At 54.0% G+C, this 15,170-nt stretch overlaps 1 protein-coding gene across 9 annotated transcripts in view; it reads right to left on the reverse strand.

Annotated features, from left to right (window-relative positions):
* Positions 1-409: 409 nt before the first annotated feature.
* Positions 410-15,170, reverse strand: part of ADGRD2 (adhesion G protein-coupled receptor D2) — a 30,217-nt gene continuing 15,456 nt past the window's right edge. For 5 of the 9 annotated variants that reach the window (XM_054848893.1, XM_054848894.1, XM_054848892.1 and 2 more), the window contains 7 exons: positions 13,720-13,840; positions 8,784-8,825; positions 8,517-8,570; positions 8,041-8,185; positions 7,422-7,480; positions 4,852-4,882; positions 3,492-3,751 (listed from right to left, as the gene is read on the reverse strand). In XM_054848893.1, coding sequence (XP_054704868.1) covers positions 3,636-3,751; positions 4,852-4,882; positions 7,422-7,480; positions 8,041-8,185; positions 8,517-8,570; positions 8,784-8,825; positions 13,720-13,840 — 568 coding nt within the window. In that variant the 3' untranslated portion in view covers positions 3,492-3,635. Of the gene's footprint in view, positions 1,264-3,491; positions 4,129-4,851; positions 4,883-6,149; positions 7,226-7,421; positions 7,481-8,040; positions 8,186-8,516; positions 8,571-8,783; positions 8,826-13,719; positions 13,841-15,170 lie in introns of those variants that run through there. The other 4 variants (XM_054848898.1, XM_054848897.1, XM_054848896.1 and 1 more) reach the window with 4 other exon arrangements.

Raw genomic sequence — 15,170 nt, forward strand, 5'->3', positions numbered from 1 at the left:
GGCTCTGCAATAGGTTTGATGACCTGTCTGTAAGACTTTCAGTGGTGGGAAGTGCCCCACGCCCTGGCTCTCCCCCATCCTGGAGGCTGGAGATGCCACTTAGCTGAGAGTGATCACCAGAGCGGTGGTCCACACTCACATCTTGCTCTCCTGACCAGCACGGGGCTGCTCTAGGGCTGCAGTTCCCAACAGCACATAAATACGAGCTGGCCACGCTGTGCTGAGACCAGGGAATGCAGCACAACCCAGGAGACAGCACACGGGAGCGTGCAGTGCCCTGGTCCCCTGAACCATGGCCAAACCACCCTCCACTGCTTCCAGCTGCGTAAAGCCACGGCACGCTGCTGCGACTGAACACGAGCCCATTCCCATGGATACATTGCAACAAGGAGAGGAGGTCGCCTTTAAAATCAGCATTTACTGTCACCATAATCAGCAAAAGAACCAACACGTTCTACGTGCTCTAAACACTAAGGAGGTAACAGGAGAACCAGTTGGATGCAAAGAACAGAGGGAGAGAAAACATGACCCCAGCCGGCGAGGGGCCACGCCAGCCAAGTGGGAGCCCCGGGAGGAGCAGGGAGAGGATTTTTGTCCTAAACAGCAGAAGATACTATTAAAGTCAGCTGGTTTAGAAAAGACTTGAAGCCAGCCGCTCTCTTCCTTAGTGCATGTGCTTCCTACACGACCCGTCCGCAGCCCTGCCCCAGCAGAGTGGTGTGCTGGGCCAGCAGCAGGACCAGGCAAGGCAGCCGTCCTCGCCGGCACAGGAGCGTGGGCACGCCGCCGGGGCACGGCTGCCACGGGCAGGGCTGGGCTTGCTCCCATGCCGCCTGCTCCAGGTCCGCCAAGTTAAACAAGCTCTATCGGCAGCCAGACCAGGCACGCACAACCACACGCTGCCCGTGGTGCCGCGGGGCGGCTGCCGGCAGCGCTGCACCGGGCCAAGGTTGGCTGTCCCGGCAGAGGCTGTGTGGGCCGCAGGGACCCCCAGGCCAGCACGCGGGCTGGGCAGGAGTCACGACAAGTACCTGCCTGTTGGTTGCCCACCGCTGGAGAGGAGCGGCGCAGTCTTCAGCAGCAGATGAAGCCCTGTGAGACCCCACGCTGCCCCAGTCCTGCCTTGGTTTTGTCCGCACATGCTGCTAGGAAGAAGCGCAGGGCCAACAGCTCTGCCTGGCCAGCTCCTCCGACCTGCCGTCCTCCCGGCTGTTGGAAGAGCCTCAGCGTTGTGGGTCCGTCACCCAGACACTTCTCAGAAACCTAAAGCAAAAGAGAGATGGTCTGAGCTGCGTCGGCAGGGAGGGGAGGGCAGGGGTCCCTCCCACGGCAGCGGGTGCACCCACAGAGTCCCGTGGCACGCTGGAAGAAAGCACAGCCCAAACCTGCTGTAGGATGGAGCACATAGGACGGAGCATGGCCAGCCCTGCCTTTTGCCTCTGCCATCCCATACCCCACCCCCCCACCCCTTTAGGGGTCTCTGGAACATGGTCCTTATGGCAGGGAGCCAAAGCATCCTTCGTGCATGGGGCCGGGGCTGTAAGGAGAAACCTCTTCTTCCCCCTGCTCAGTAATTAGCCCACCGTGCACAGTGCCAAGCTCTGAGAGTGCTGAAGAATGAGGTTTAAATGGGATTTAATGAAAATACCAGCGCTACTGTGGCAGAGAGCACTGATGTTGCGTGGGTTGCACCTCTCTTCATCAGGGCATAAGGTACCTCTGCCTGTCGGGAAGGACCGGGGCATGGCCGGCAATCCCACCGCAGGGTGGCCCGGCAGGGTCGGTGTGGGGGGGTCTGCATTTCTCTGAGTGCCCACGACACTCAGGTGCTTTACTGGCTTTGAATCCCAAAGACTTATAATTTCCTTACTTTTTTAAAACCAATCTTATTTAACTTGGTATGGCAAGACTTGCAGAATTACTCAATATTGATCACAGAAAGGCTGGGCCATGGAGACAAGATCCATGTTGCTATGTGTGGCTTAGCAACATATAAATGTATTCAAACAGAATAATGAAATTATCGTGGGGAAACAAAGCAGCCATCACTTGAAGAGATGGAGGATGTGGAGGCCTCTTGGAGCTCTTGTTTGCCAAGACAAGGAAGACGGTACTTATTGTTTGTGCAAATATGTGAAACCCCCCCCAGCCATCCCCTGCTTACATAAAGGGTGTAATGAATCCGGGCAGTGCGCTCACTGCAACACGCAGCTTTGTACAGCTGGGCTGGAGCTCATTACTGCCGAAACGTGCGGCCTCTCCGAGTGAATTGAGTCCTTGCGGGGGCAGCCCTAATATTGGGGGTGGGGAGGCGAAGAGGGAGCCCACGCCTGCCTCCAGCCACAGCCATGCTGCAAAACTCCTCATTTCTGTGGTTCTGCAACTGGCCTGGTATTTACCTGGATTTTATCTGCCCTCATCCTCATACGTGCTAACACACCGCTGGGAGCCCATCCCACCTCCCCGCATGGACCCACCGGCTGCCTCTTGCACTTGGAGCCCACGCGATGCCCGCAGCTCTCACAAGAGCGCGGCTGAGGAGCTGGAGCAGAGAAGAGGTGGATCCCATCCCAGATCCAGCACAGCTTTCCTGGGAGATTGTGAGCAAGTCATTTAATCCCTGTGTCTCCCACCGGTCCAGCCCAGAGCCCAGCGCTCCACCAGCTCTCCTCGCTGGACTGTGGGGCAGGTGGGCTACTCCTGGGTCTCTGCATGAGCTCCTGCAAGCCTGCTGCTGCTACATCACAATTTTCATTACAGCTGGCTGGAAATTTTCAAATAAAGATACCTGGGGCAAAATATGTCTCTTTTCATTAAACTATTTGGGAGAAAACGAATAGAAGAGGGCAAGCGGTGTCTGTGTTGAAATGATTTGTCTCTTGCTCATCACCAGGCGCACAGGTTTATGGTTTGCTTCCCCGGGCAGCTGTTACCCCCAAGAGCTACACAGCAGTTTGCTCTGTTGAACAAGCTGTGAAGATGGGAGCCTGTGCAACGCTGAGCTGCCCTGGGGTCTTCCAGGCATTACTACAGCTGGGCATTATTGCCTTTTAGTATTCTTTTTAGTGGCTGGAAGCACTTGTCTGTGAGCCCCGTGCCTCGGAGCAGCGCAGCTTAGCCGGCACCAGCGCTGTGCTGCACGCCAGCTTGCACGTACACAAGTGTGCAGAGGAGTGCTCTTCTGGTTCAAGGAGATCTTCTCGTTCACCCCAGGCTGAAGGACCGCCCAACCACGGGCTCCCTCACCCCGGGGCGCGCGAGGAGCCGCTCTCCGTGCTAGTGCAGAGGGTGGCCGTGCACAGCGCTGCCCTGCACCCACCGGCAGCTTCCACGGCCCTTGTGCGTCAGCCAGCACGCGAAGGGGCAGGCACCGAGCCCAGCCCCAGCATCCCCGTGTCCTCGGGGCAGACCCAGGCTTTTAAAAATATACTGAGGGCTTACCTGAGAAAACAAAAGCAAACTAAACAACCCACCTCTTTGCACAGCTGGACTTTAATTACACATGTGGCTAGATTAAAATACGCAGGAGCAGGTGAGGGTGAGAGCGTGGGGGGACAGAGCACAAACGCACGTGCTGGGTGTAGGTCGTGCTGCCTCTGAGACCCCGTTCCTACGCCTGAAATGCCGCAGCACATTTACTCCTGGATGCCACCGTTTCTGCCTTGCTCATGTGTCCACTGTGGGGAGGAAAGCTGCAATGCTTCTGGGTGGCATCGTCTCGAAAATAGTCTAAGCATGCCCTGCTTAGACACTTAATGTGGAGCAAAATCAGAAACCTGCTAATGCACTGCTTCCTTTGACAAAAGAAAATGTAACAATGCAGAAAAAATAATATCAATCCATCCCTGGTGCTTCTTCACTGCATCTGACCCCATCCAGAGACTGCACTGAGTGTGCTGACAGCACTCAGCAGTGGTTGGTTAAAAAAACAAAGCTAAATGTGCTGCACCCGTACCTGGAGGAGCCGGTGACTTGCCCAAAGCCAGGCAGGGAAGTCGGGGTGGGAGCAGGGAGCTGCGGCTGGCCAGCCTCTCCCCAGCGCTGCAGTTGAGCAGAGGTCTGGGGCTTAGGAGGGATTTCTGGTTTTAATTCTACCCACCTCCATGGTGACATTGGCCTTTCCACAACCTGAAAGAGAAGCAGCTAAATGGCTGCTTTTAAGCTCATAAATCCAGCCCCGTCTGAACACCCCACGTTCCCTTGGCTGCCCTTCTTTGGGAACAAGTCACTTCTAACACCCGCCAGCGCTTTCTGCAGCAGCTGCTGGTTTAAAATACCCCGTGGCAGCAAAGAGCTGTTGCCACCCCCGAAAGCAGCCCAGGTCTTGCCAAGCAGCGGGGTGTGCCGGTCCCCGCTGTGCCTCAAGGACCGGCCGTGCTGGGGTGCACGGGCAGAGCGCTCAGCATCAGGTACCTGCAGGCACCCACTGCCCCGCTGCTGCCTGCCAGGGGCTGCGACCCGTGGCTTTGCTGCCGTGGAGCGGCCCAGGGAGCTGGCGTGCAGCAAGCTGCAGACACGGACAGGCAGCAAGAAAGGTGCAGAGACACGGGGAGAAACCAGGCGGGTGCTGTGAGATGGGCACCCTCAACCGAGCCACCAGTGTTGCCAGGGAGAGGCAGGGCAGGCAGCACCGGCAGAGCTGCAGGGGCTTCAAAGCCCCCCCTCTCAGGGGGACATGGATCCCCCACCAGCCTGGCCAGGCCTGCACCCACCAGGGCAATTTGGAAATAAAACGCTTGCTAAAGCCTGAGCAAAAACGACCTGTCCTCTGGGCAGCACTCCACCATGCAACCACAGAAACCAGTATCGGCAGCAACAAAAATTAAAGAAAATGTTGTAGGCAAATGTTACCTGAGGATTTGAATGCTGTCAGCTCTACAGCCTGAAAGGGGAGAGAACATTTGTTAGCAGAAGGTACAGATCTGATTGCTTCGCTGCTGGCAACACTCCGGTGCGCTCCCCGGGGCCAGGCAGGGCTCCCCCAGCACCCAGCTGCTGCACCACACTCTCCCTCCCACCGAGCCACCGCACAGGCTGGGAACTGGAGCCTTCATCCCAGTCCCAAACTGGAGCCTTCATCCCGGTCCCCCAGGGCTGGTCACCTTGCAGAGCTGTGCTCTCAGCAGTGCCTGCGGGGTGAGCTGCCGCCCCGCTCCCCTCGCCCTCTCCGGGGACCCCTCCAACCCAGTGGGCTGGCCCCCGTGCTGGACACCACAGGAAAATCCAGGAGAAAAGGAGAGAGAACTTTCTCCCCCGTGCTGTGGTGGAAAGAGCACGCACAAGCCTGCACCCTGTGCTTAAGTGATAGTTAATGCTCCGTGAGGTGTGAAATTCCTGCTCTCAGCCTAACAGCAATAAATATCACCAAACATTTAAAAAAGCTGAAACACAAAGAACAACTCATCTGTGTTTGTATCTTCACTCGCTCAGTGTTTTGTCATTTTAAGTGTTTTCAAACGTTTTTAAGTAGCATCTTCTCTTCATCCAAACTATTGTGCAGCTGCCAGTGACATTCTTAATTCACCGCTCCTCCAGTGAGTGCCATGACTCATTTAGCCAGGGAGCAGGGAAAACAGCGCTGACTTACACAACTACGGAGCACAGAAAGCAGCACCCATCCAGCGGAGGGTGGCACAGCTGCACCCACCACCTCTGCGCTGAGGATGGGGCTCCGGTGGAGACTCCCCACAGCCCCGGCCCGCTCGGCACCGCGGGGCTCACACTGCCGGAGAGCCGCGCTGCGCAGCCCCCGATCTGCACGGGCAGGGAGCTGTGCCCCCCCCCCCCACTCCCCAGGCAGGCACAGGCAGCAGCCTCACCTTTTGAAGGCTGCCGCATCCATGTTAGTTAGAAAGGAACCAAGTACATTAAAAATGCAATGTGTAAGCAGCAAAGATACAGCGAAATCCTCGGTGACCCTCACACGGAGGAAAGCACTTTCTGTCTTTGTCTGCTAGGAAATGCCACGGCCTTGGCATTTAGGAGATGTGCTGCCTCCTAATGCTCCCTGCCTTAGGAAACTCAGGCCCCTGGGCTAATCCCTCTGGCCCACGTCTCGCATCTGGTGCCAGGAGCTTAGCTCTGGTCCCGATTTACGCAGCCAGCACCTGGCTGGCTGAGAAAAGCATCACCTGCGAATGAATCCCGGTCGGCATTCAGCATGAGGGGAGGAACGGCGTTAACCACAATATAAATCATGAGAGATGAAAATATGGATTTTATTGAGTGGCTTCAAAACGATATGCCAGCTATAGAAGTATTATCTATTGGATAAATAAGAGCTGTCTATGTGACACAGGTTTTCAAAGGATAAATATTAGAGAGGGAGAGAGAGATCCTTCAGTGAGAGGCTCATATGAAAGTAGTGTTGGATTTTATTCTGAGGAAATTACAGCACTTGTATGTCAAGTGCACAAGGACTGATGATCATTTCAATAGTGGGAGATGGAAGTGGTATCAGGGTAGTCAAATTTAAATTGTTCCCTGCTTTAGGCCATACCTCACTGAGCTCTACATCACACTCCTGTAGGCAGCACAACCCAGCCTGCCTGCCCAGCGCAGGGACAGCGAGCCCGATCTTCATCTGCTGTCCTGGGGGAAGTCTCCTGCCTGGATCCGTACCAACCCCCGCTCGGTGCCTTACTGGCTGAGTTCACTGGCTCCTTCTGTTCGTGTATGCCCCTGCTACAATCACCCTCCCAGCACGGCAGCGGGGCTGGTGCCACATCGGCTCGGGCGCAAGCTCTCGCCTTGGGAATTGGCCGTTCCAGGGTCTCCTCCTCTCCTGCCCCCTGAAGACGCGCTCTGCCGTGTACCCGCAGCTGCCCCAGTTCAGGCAATCGCCTCCTGAGCCAAGCCCTGCCAAGGCAGGAGCTCCCGCCTGCCAGCCCGCCTTGCTCTCCACCTTATGCTCCTACGGATGACAGCAAACACGCAGTTGCATCTGGCTTGGCTACCAGGAGCGGCCACTATGGCCACGGAAACACGCGTCCCAAACCATTTAAGTTACTTAAATCAATACACATGCTAATAATATGCATTTTAATAAACCAGAGTCTTCAGGATGTGTATCAAAACCTTCTTGGTTTTGATAGACAGGCCGTGTGTCCAGATTGGCCCTCGGGAGGTGAGCACGCACGCTGTGCTAGCACGCTGCCGGGTCCCACCACCACTCAGCAATTTCCGTAACGCCCTGGGACGGAGGGGATCGGCATTCCTCTCAAGTCTGCGCACAGGGTGCATCGGTCAGGCAACTTCTGGTACTTGCTCAACATAAAATGTTGAATTTGTGCCTGAGCTGGTAACACCACCAGGTGCCCCACGTGCCAGCCCCTCACTGGAACCATTAGGCACCATTCCTACATAACTGCTACGCTCCGTGTACGGATGAAGGTGGAAGAATAACAGAAGACATTACATACCGGTCTTTCAGGTGACATAATTGATGAAATCCCCATGGGAATTTTGGCTCCAAAATTTCCTAGGGGGTGAAGCAGCACAATGAGTTTGCATACCAGATGGTAGAAATATTCACGCTTTACCAAGAACTCGGTGCTTTGTGTCCCCTAAGTATCTCCCACTGAAGCAAAGGGACCAAGCAGATTATCTGCATAATTGCACCCACAAACTGGTTGGAGCATACAACACCTTTTTTCCCCAAAGCTAAACCCCCTATTTCCTACTGCCACCTTTGCCTAGCCTTCTCCAGAAAATTCATTTTAAGACACAAACACAGATTCTTGCCTCAAGAGAATGCAACGCTGCATAACAGAGTGATGAGCGCCCATGCCCAGCCAGCCTGCAGGCATGAACCTGATCCCTCTGAGATCCACAGGCACACCGTCCCTGCCTTCCCCGGGAGTCCTTCATCCCCATGTGCATTTGCAGCACCAGACCCCAAGTGCTCACATAGGCAGAGTGTGCAAATTGGTTCAACGCAGTGCCAAGTGAACGTGCACTAAAATTCAAGCCTTGGGAATAACAATTTTACTGAGGTCTCATCACACAGCTTGGGCCAACAGCAACGGCAACCCTCTTTACCTTTGTTGGTGATGTTCTTCACTGGAGGGTCTTTCTGCCCAGGGCTCGACAAGGCACTCTCAGCTGCAGAAGGACTCAGTTTCCCTGTCTCCCAGGAGGTCGTGTTTCTTGGACTTGATAAGTAGTTGATGGGATGAGAGCAGTTCTGTAATGATGGGGAAGAGATTCAGCACAGTGAAAACTGCAACATGTGTCTTTGCTGGATCCAGGTCCAACTTTAAAGATGGATTTCGTCTACACTGTGGCCCCTGGGACTTTGACTCCCATCCCACCCTGGCACAGCAGGCTTCTGCCTGATCAGGGTAGATTATCTTTGGGTCTGCTTTGTCCGACAGGACTGTAAAGAAGGGAGACAAAAAAAAAAAAAAAAAAAGACTTCTTGCCAACATCATCTCCTCAAAGCAGACCAAACATACACCTAGGACCTTGCTCTGGTGGGTGCATGATGAACGAAGCAGGGTTTCCTTGCAACTTACTGTGAACGAGAGTGCTTTCTTCTTGTCCTTCATCCTCTGGATGGCATTCCTCACCTGGAGCAGAGCAAGGACATTAGCGAGGGGCACAGCAGCTCTAGCAGAGCAAGAGATCCTCCAGCAAGTCATGGAGAAAAAGCAACCACTGTCCCAGCCCACAGCCAGGGCTATGCTGTCTGTCACACCTACTACAATGCCAGCTACTCCCTCAACTGCTAATAAACCGTTGTTCTGAAGAGTGACTGAGCCTCAGCCAGCGGCACCTCTTACCTCGCTGTTATAGATAGCATAGACCAGGAATATGTACAGGCCCTGGAAAGGAGAGAGCACAGGAAGGGTTAGAGATGTACAGCTGGTTGGTGCTACTTTGCATGGGAGGAAATGACTTTGATGAGCACTAGAATGGATGAGGACCATGCTAAGGGGAAGAGGCACAGACAGTGGGCACAGCACAGCCAGGGACAGCTGGGCAGGAAGGACCTCACGGAAAATCCCACTTGAGACCAGGCTCTTCACAAAGAGTCCAAGGGAGAGACGGTCCCTGCCCCAGTCCCTCTTCCTTCTCCTCTCCCCCCATTTCATGTGGGGGGAGCGGGCATCTCTCACTGGGCACTTGGCTCCATGAGCCTGAGCTCTCCTGCACTCCCATTCACTCATGCATGCAAAATTCCCCAGGAAACATCTCCTTCAGATCTGAGAAGCAGAAACCACCAGGAGTTAATTGCGAGGGGAACTGAACTCTGGGAAGCAGACCTCCCTTCCCACCGAGCGCCGACCCTGGGGAGTGGGGGAGAGCTTTCGCCAGCTTCCAGCACGATGCTGGGGACAGTTCCCTTGTCCCAGGCAGTGACAGCCCACAGCGTTAACATGACCCTGTGACCCAAATTCAGTGGGCTACAGATCCGGAGGCTTTGCTCAGTGCCAGTCTGGACAGAGCTTTCTCCATGCTGCCGGCATGCCGGGGCTCTGGCAGCACAATCTTGCCCACTCTCTCCATACCTGCCGAACCGGTGCTGTTCCGTGCACACACCAAGGACCAGCAAGCAAGGGCACGCTCTGCCATAACGAAACGCTCAGCCACAGCTACGTGTGCCCAGGGCCGATGCGGGATGTGCTCCGGGAGAGTGCTCGGGGCAGGGCTGGACGAGCATCGCCTGGAGGCCACAGCCTGGGGCTAATTACAGCTGCAGACCAACGATTTTGGCCTTAAGGCAGCCCTATCTGGCCCACCAGATTTATGTTATATCTGTGGGGTGTTTGTTATCGCAGCTAGATAAATCAGCCGCAGCAAGAAAAGTAATCCATCTTGTCTTCAATGAGCCTTGCTCTTCATCTGCGAGCTCTTGGCAGGCATAATGGTAGCAGTACCCTGGCGCCGTGCCATGACCTGTCCTTCAGCCAGCAATGCTGGTCACTCCCCCAGACCAGATTTCTGCTCAGGCTGCCAAGGCAGGTCTTCCTTGAAATAATCATTCTGGATGAGCACAGGGAGAGGGGGGAGCAGCGAGGTCAGCTGGGAGGAGAACAAGGAAGGAGAAGAGGCCCAGCTGCAGCGGTGGGCGGAAGCGGAGCCATGGCTCTGGAGGAGCCTGCTCCTGCCCACGCTCCTGCCTGCACTCCTGCCCATGTGCCATCTTCTCCTGGCAGGGCCCGCAACGCCCTGGCCCCTGTGGCTCCCCATTCACGGCAGGGCAGGTGCTGGGTGGCCACAGGCGAGAGCGTGGCACGTGCCGGGACCCGCAGAGCGGGATGGATGCTCCTGCCTGGTGTCTGTCCATCCTGCGGTGCCCTGCACACCCCGCCTGGGAGCAATGCTGTCCCTCACCGGAGATGGGTGAGCAGCTCTGTAAGTCCCTGCCCTGAGCCAGCCTAAGGACCATCCTTCCATCTCTACAAGTTCGAATGAACCCAGCAGGTTTTACCTACGCTTTTTGTTAACAGCAGGCACCTCCGCCCAGCGTTCTGTGCTTGGCAGGGTGTTGGTGCTGCTACCTCTGAAATCGTGGGCTGGAGGGAAGGTGCTGCCGCCTGCTCGCCAACCTGCGGGACAGCCACTGCGGCCACCTCCAGCACAGCATCACTTGGGGTGGCTTTTCAGTCTCTTGGCTGAATTGCTGTGCTGCCTGGCTGGAGAAGGAGTTGTCATGTTTGGTGTCGACGCACAGAGTAACCTTGAAGACAGGCTTTGCTTTCCGCAGATAAACAGAAAGCAGTCAAACAAACAAACAACCACAGCAGCAAAACTTTCCTGCACAAGACTCGCATATGAAGAAGCACGCTGGCCTTAAAGGAAATTCCAAGGCGATACATAAGACAGTCAGCAAAGGGGCTGAAATGGAATGGGTTTGTCCCTGCTTTCTCTCAACCCCACAGCTTCCCACCAGCATTTTTCTGGGGTAATCTGCAAATTAACCTGAACTTGGTAATAAAGGGACAGAGGCAAACAAGCACAGCGTATTCATGGGCAAACCCTCGACTGTCTGTCCACACAACAGTCACGGCTCCTACTGAGCTTTAAGAGAAAGAAGAACAAAAGCAGCAATAACTTAGAAAGTAAGGGAAGAAAACAAATCCTGATGCAGCAAACACCTCAGCTGCTATCTCACCCAAGGTGGACATTGTCATGGTTTGTGAGAGAGAGTCTCAGGAGATATATCATCCAGAGGACACATTTATTCATTTCAGGAGTTACTCCTTGTCTCTCAAAACCCCATATGCCTAGCATCCATGTTACAACAGCCAGAATCCCACAGCCCCTCTGCTGCCACTAGTGATGAGCCAACGGCTGAGTGAGCTCTGGAGGATGTAGGCTGGGCGCTGACATTGTCAAGCCACAGTCAAGGGGTATTAGCAGTCACTGAACCAGGGAACTTGTCGTGGGATTTCCCTCTCCAGTGCCAGGTTGCAGAGGGAAGAGCAGCTCTGAGTGCTACTGGAAAGCAGCTCTCCTGAAGGCTATCCAAGCCCAAGGTCCTCAACAGGACCTCTCTAGTGTAATATACGTGCTCGTATTTTTACAGCACGAACACTGAAGCAAGGCAGAGACAGCCAGGATGGTGCTGGGATGCTGTGCTCTGTTCTGCCTCCCCATTGGTGTTGATGGAGTTCACCCAAGCTGAGAAATGGGTTTTTTTTTCTGTGAATGAAAAGATGCTGGGGCTGTTCTCAGCTCTGCTCACCTCATCTCTTCACAGCACTGAGCCTGGAGTTCTCTTCTGCTCAATAACTTAAGCATGGCACGAGGAGGCAAGGACAACGGGTGCTATATTTAATTACAGTTAGGACAGGCCTCCTGCCACCCTTCTGATATCCTTAATAGCAGAGATGTGGAGAGGCACTCCTTGTCTGGCCTTGGAACATCCCATCTGAGAGCCGACGGATGTGCGTGAGCAGCACCCGGCTGCTGGCCCAGCGCCAGCCACAGGCAGAACATCCCTGGAGCAACCACCCATCTTGTGCACGTGGTGATAACGCCTGCATTTCACCCTTGGAGAGCTGGGCCAATGCTACACTGAAACTGGCCAAGTATGCCAGAGGGAGCACTGTGAACTCTGCAGCTCCATACGTGAGAGCTATGGTGGGGGCCGTTTTCTGTTGCATCCAACGAAAAAAGGGAGATAGGTGGAGAACTCTTTGGATCCCAGTGGTTTGGAGGGCAGTACCCAGTTGCTCTCTTGACTTGGATTCCCTGGAGTAGGATTTGTCCTCGAGCACTGGGCAAGGGACTCTGAAAAGTGTACCTGTCAATACCCAGTGCAAAGGGACAGGACTGACTGTGTGGGTAACCCAGGCGTTATTTGTGCTGGCATAGTCTCAGCCCCAGGGGCTGGCCAAGTCCGTGTGGTTCCCTGGCCGGTTCCCTGCCACCGCCACCTGCAGAGGCACCAGCCGCCTTGGGACCATCAGAAGGAGGGGTGTTCAGTGTTGGGACCATCAGGAGCAGGGGTGTTCAGTGCTTCTCTAGCTCCATCTACAGCTGCTTTCTCTCGAGGAAAGCTTTCGCCAACAAGGGGGCGGATGCTTTGCATCACAGGTGGCGAGCACATGTGCTGGGACTTTTTGTCACCATGTGTCCCCGAGTTTCAGATATCCTGAGGTCCTGGGAACTGTCCTACCTCCATGCAGACCTGAGCACTCCTGGCTGCTGTGACTAATACAATTGGCTTTGCTCTCTTAACCACATAGATGGTTAAAGTTTTAAAGTCTTTTGATGAAACCAGTAAACTTGGAAGCAAATATTAAGTATTGCTTTACACACCAGGGTCACTTTATGCCCTACAGAGATCCCTGTTAATACTAACATATTAACAACGTGACTCTGAAGTCACTTAGCATTCAGGAGTCACAGCCACAGCCCTGGAAGACACCAAGGCAAGCAAACAGCCTTAAAAATGTAGCCAGATGCTACCTGAAGAACAATGAAGAGGCTGAAGGAGATGACATGACTCACCCAAGGTCTTGCAAGTCAGAGCTAGAAACAGCACACACACTTCCAGCCTCCCCGTGCGAGGCTCTGATCACCAGCCCACATCACAGTCTGTTCCACCTAACACTCCTTCATCCCATCAGATTCCAGTGCAGCTCTCACTGGGCACTGGGAGCATCCCTGCGGAGCAGCTGCACAGCTGCAGATAATACAGATTTTAGGGGTAAAGATTTTCAGTCCTTGATTCTTAATCCTTCTCCTCTCATCTCCCTGCAATAAAGCGGACTTCCAGGCAAAGGGAAGGTGGTTCTGCCTGTACAGTTCTTAGGACACAACCTCTAAGTATGTATGAACATGAACCAGATGACAAACACTCATCCTAGAACACACAATTATCCTTTAAACGACCAAATCAAAACTGATGAAGTTCCCTACAAGCATGTCAGTTTGTAAGTGTAATTTGGAAACCATGCTAATGTCAAAAAATCTAACATGAAAAACAAGATTTGAACTGGAAAGCTGTGGCACCAGTAAGACACTCCAGAGACTGGTGCTGAAGGACCATTAGAAGAACAAGGTCTCCAAGGCTGTATTTCCTATCTTGGGAGCACGAACTCAATTTCCTCAGACAAAACAGCACAGCGGCTGGGGAAAGCTGGGCTTGGCTTCAGAGCTGAGAAATATCCCTGACTATTAGGATAGGGACAGTACACGGAAGCCCAAGAAATGGCAGATACCTGTTTGGCTGTGACGTGAGGATCCACCTGGCACAGGACTCACCTGGAGGGAGTTCAGCACGATGAAGACATAGGCCCAAATGATGCTGAGGTGGACAAGGACCCCACACACCCAGGTCAGCCCCAGCACGGGCAGCAGCACCAGGATGGGCTTGGCCGTGGCCCTGTCAGGAAGAAGAGCTCAGGTTTACCTGGGTGCATTTCAAAGCTGAAACATTGGGCCCCGGCACCCACCACCCAGCCACCAGCTTTCCATGGGGGTCCCCGTTGTGCCCCATATCCCTGAGCCCAGGGTGTCGTGGCAAAGTGCCCCAGCCTGCCAAAGGCCTTTCTGGCTCTGCAAACCCTGCCCAGGGTCTTGCCATGATCTGCCTGGGGCTTCTTGCACTAGGTTACAGAGCATGTAAGTGGATCTGCTGTGGAAAGAGCTCCATGGGTTTAGGAGCACCCTGGCCTCTATCTTGCAGTTTAGAGGAAACTTTCCTTGCCTCCATGCTGGAGACAGCTCTCCTCCCCCAGCAAGTGCCTTTCAGACAACATGTCCACCAAGAGGCACCCAAGATGGGAGCTATGGAACAAATTCCTTCACAAACAAAATCAGTTGAGAGGGTAAAACCCAAATATTTCACCTCCCAGCCCCCCGTGTGTCAGCCCTGTTCTTTATTTATCACTGACAGTTAGCAAGAAGGGAGCTCTTTGACGTCATTAGCCATGAGAAAACAGTTATTTTCCCCAAAATTGCTGCTACAAGGAGGACTTCTGTATTTGTTTTATTAGCATATGGATGTCACCCTGCCCTCCAACAATGCCCTATCTTTGTGCTTCTGTAAATTTGGGAAAATTTATTTATGATACAGGGGAACAATGCGTGTCTAGCAGGGGTATTCGGCGCCAGCTAACAACAATAAAGATTCACAGAGGATGATAAAGAAGTGACTCAAACAGCAGTTTTTTAGAGGTCTCTCTATATTGACTGATTAGAGAAGTCCACACTGCCTCTCCCTCACCATGACTGTAATCCCTATCAGTGTTACTTTCAGTCCACCAAGTCCCAAACTCGTACAGAAAAAGCTTTTTATAGTGGCAAATAGCCAACCCCCCTGCACTCTCTACAGCTGGCATCGTTCTGCGGGGCACACACAAGTGCTAAGGAAGGGTTGGGGGTGAGACAAATTCAGTCATGACCTCTTCAAATTGCAACGTTCTGCGAAGCGGAGAGGAGTTGCTTCTGTGGCTCAGAGCTCTATAAAACTCCATGGAAACTGGGGACTCAGTTGGGTCCCTGGGTTCCTTGAAACACCCCAAGCTGCTACCTCACTTCCTACGGTGATGTTCTACAGGACGTCTGCATGCCTGCCAGCAAGGGGCTTAACAGCACGGCGGGCTGATGTTAGCAAAGGGGCAGACGGCTCGGCAGCGGGTTCAGCAGTGTCACCCGCATTCCCACACACATGACACCACTGCAGATGATGGGGATGCTCACACCGGCCATTC

Source organism: Grus americana, chromosome 20 (assembly GCF_028858705.1).
Source record: "Grus americana isolate bGruAme1 chromosome 20, bGruAme1.mat, whole genome shotgun sequence".
Classification (NCBI taxonomy): Eukaryota; Metazoa; Chordata; class Aves; order Gruiformes; family Gruidae; genus Grus; species Grus americana.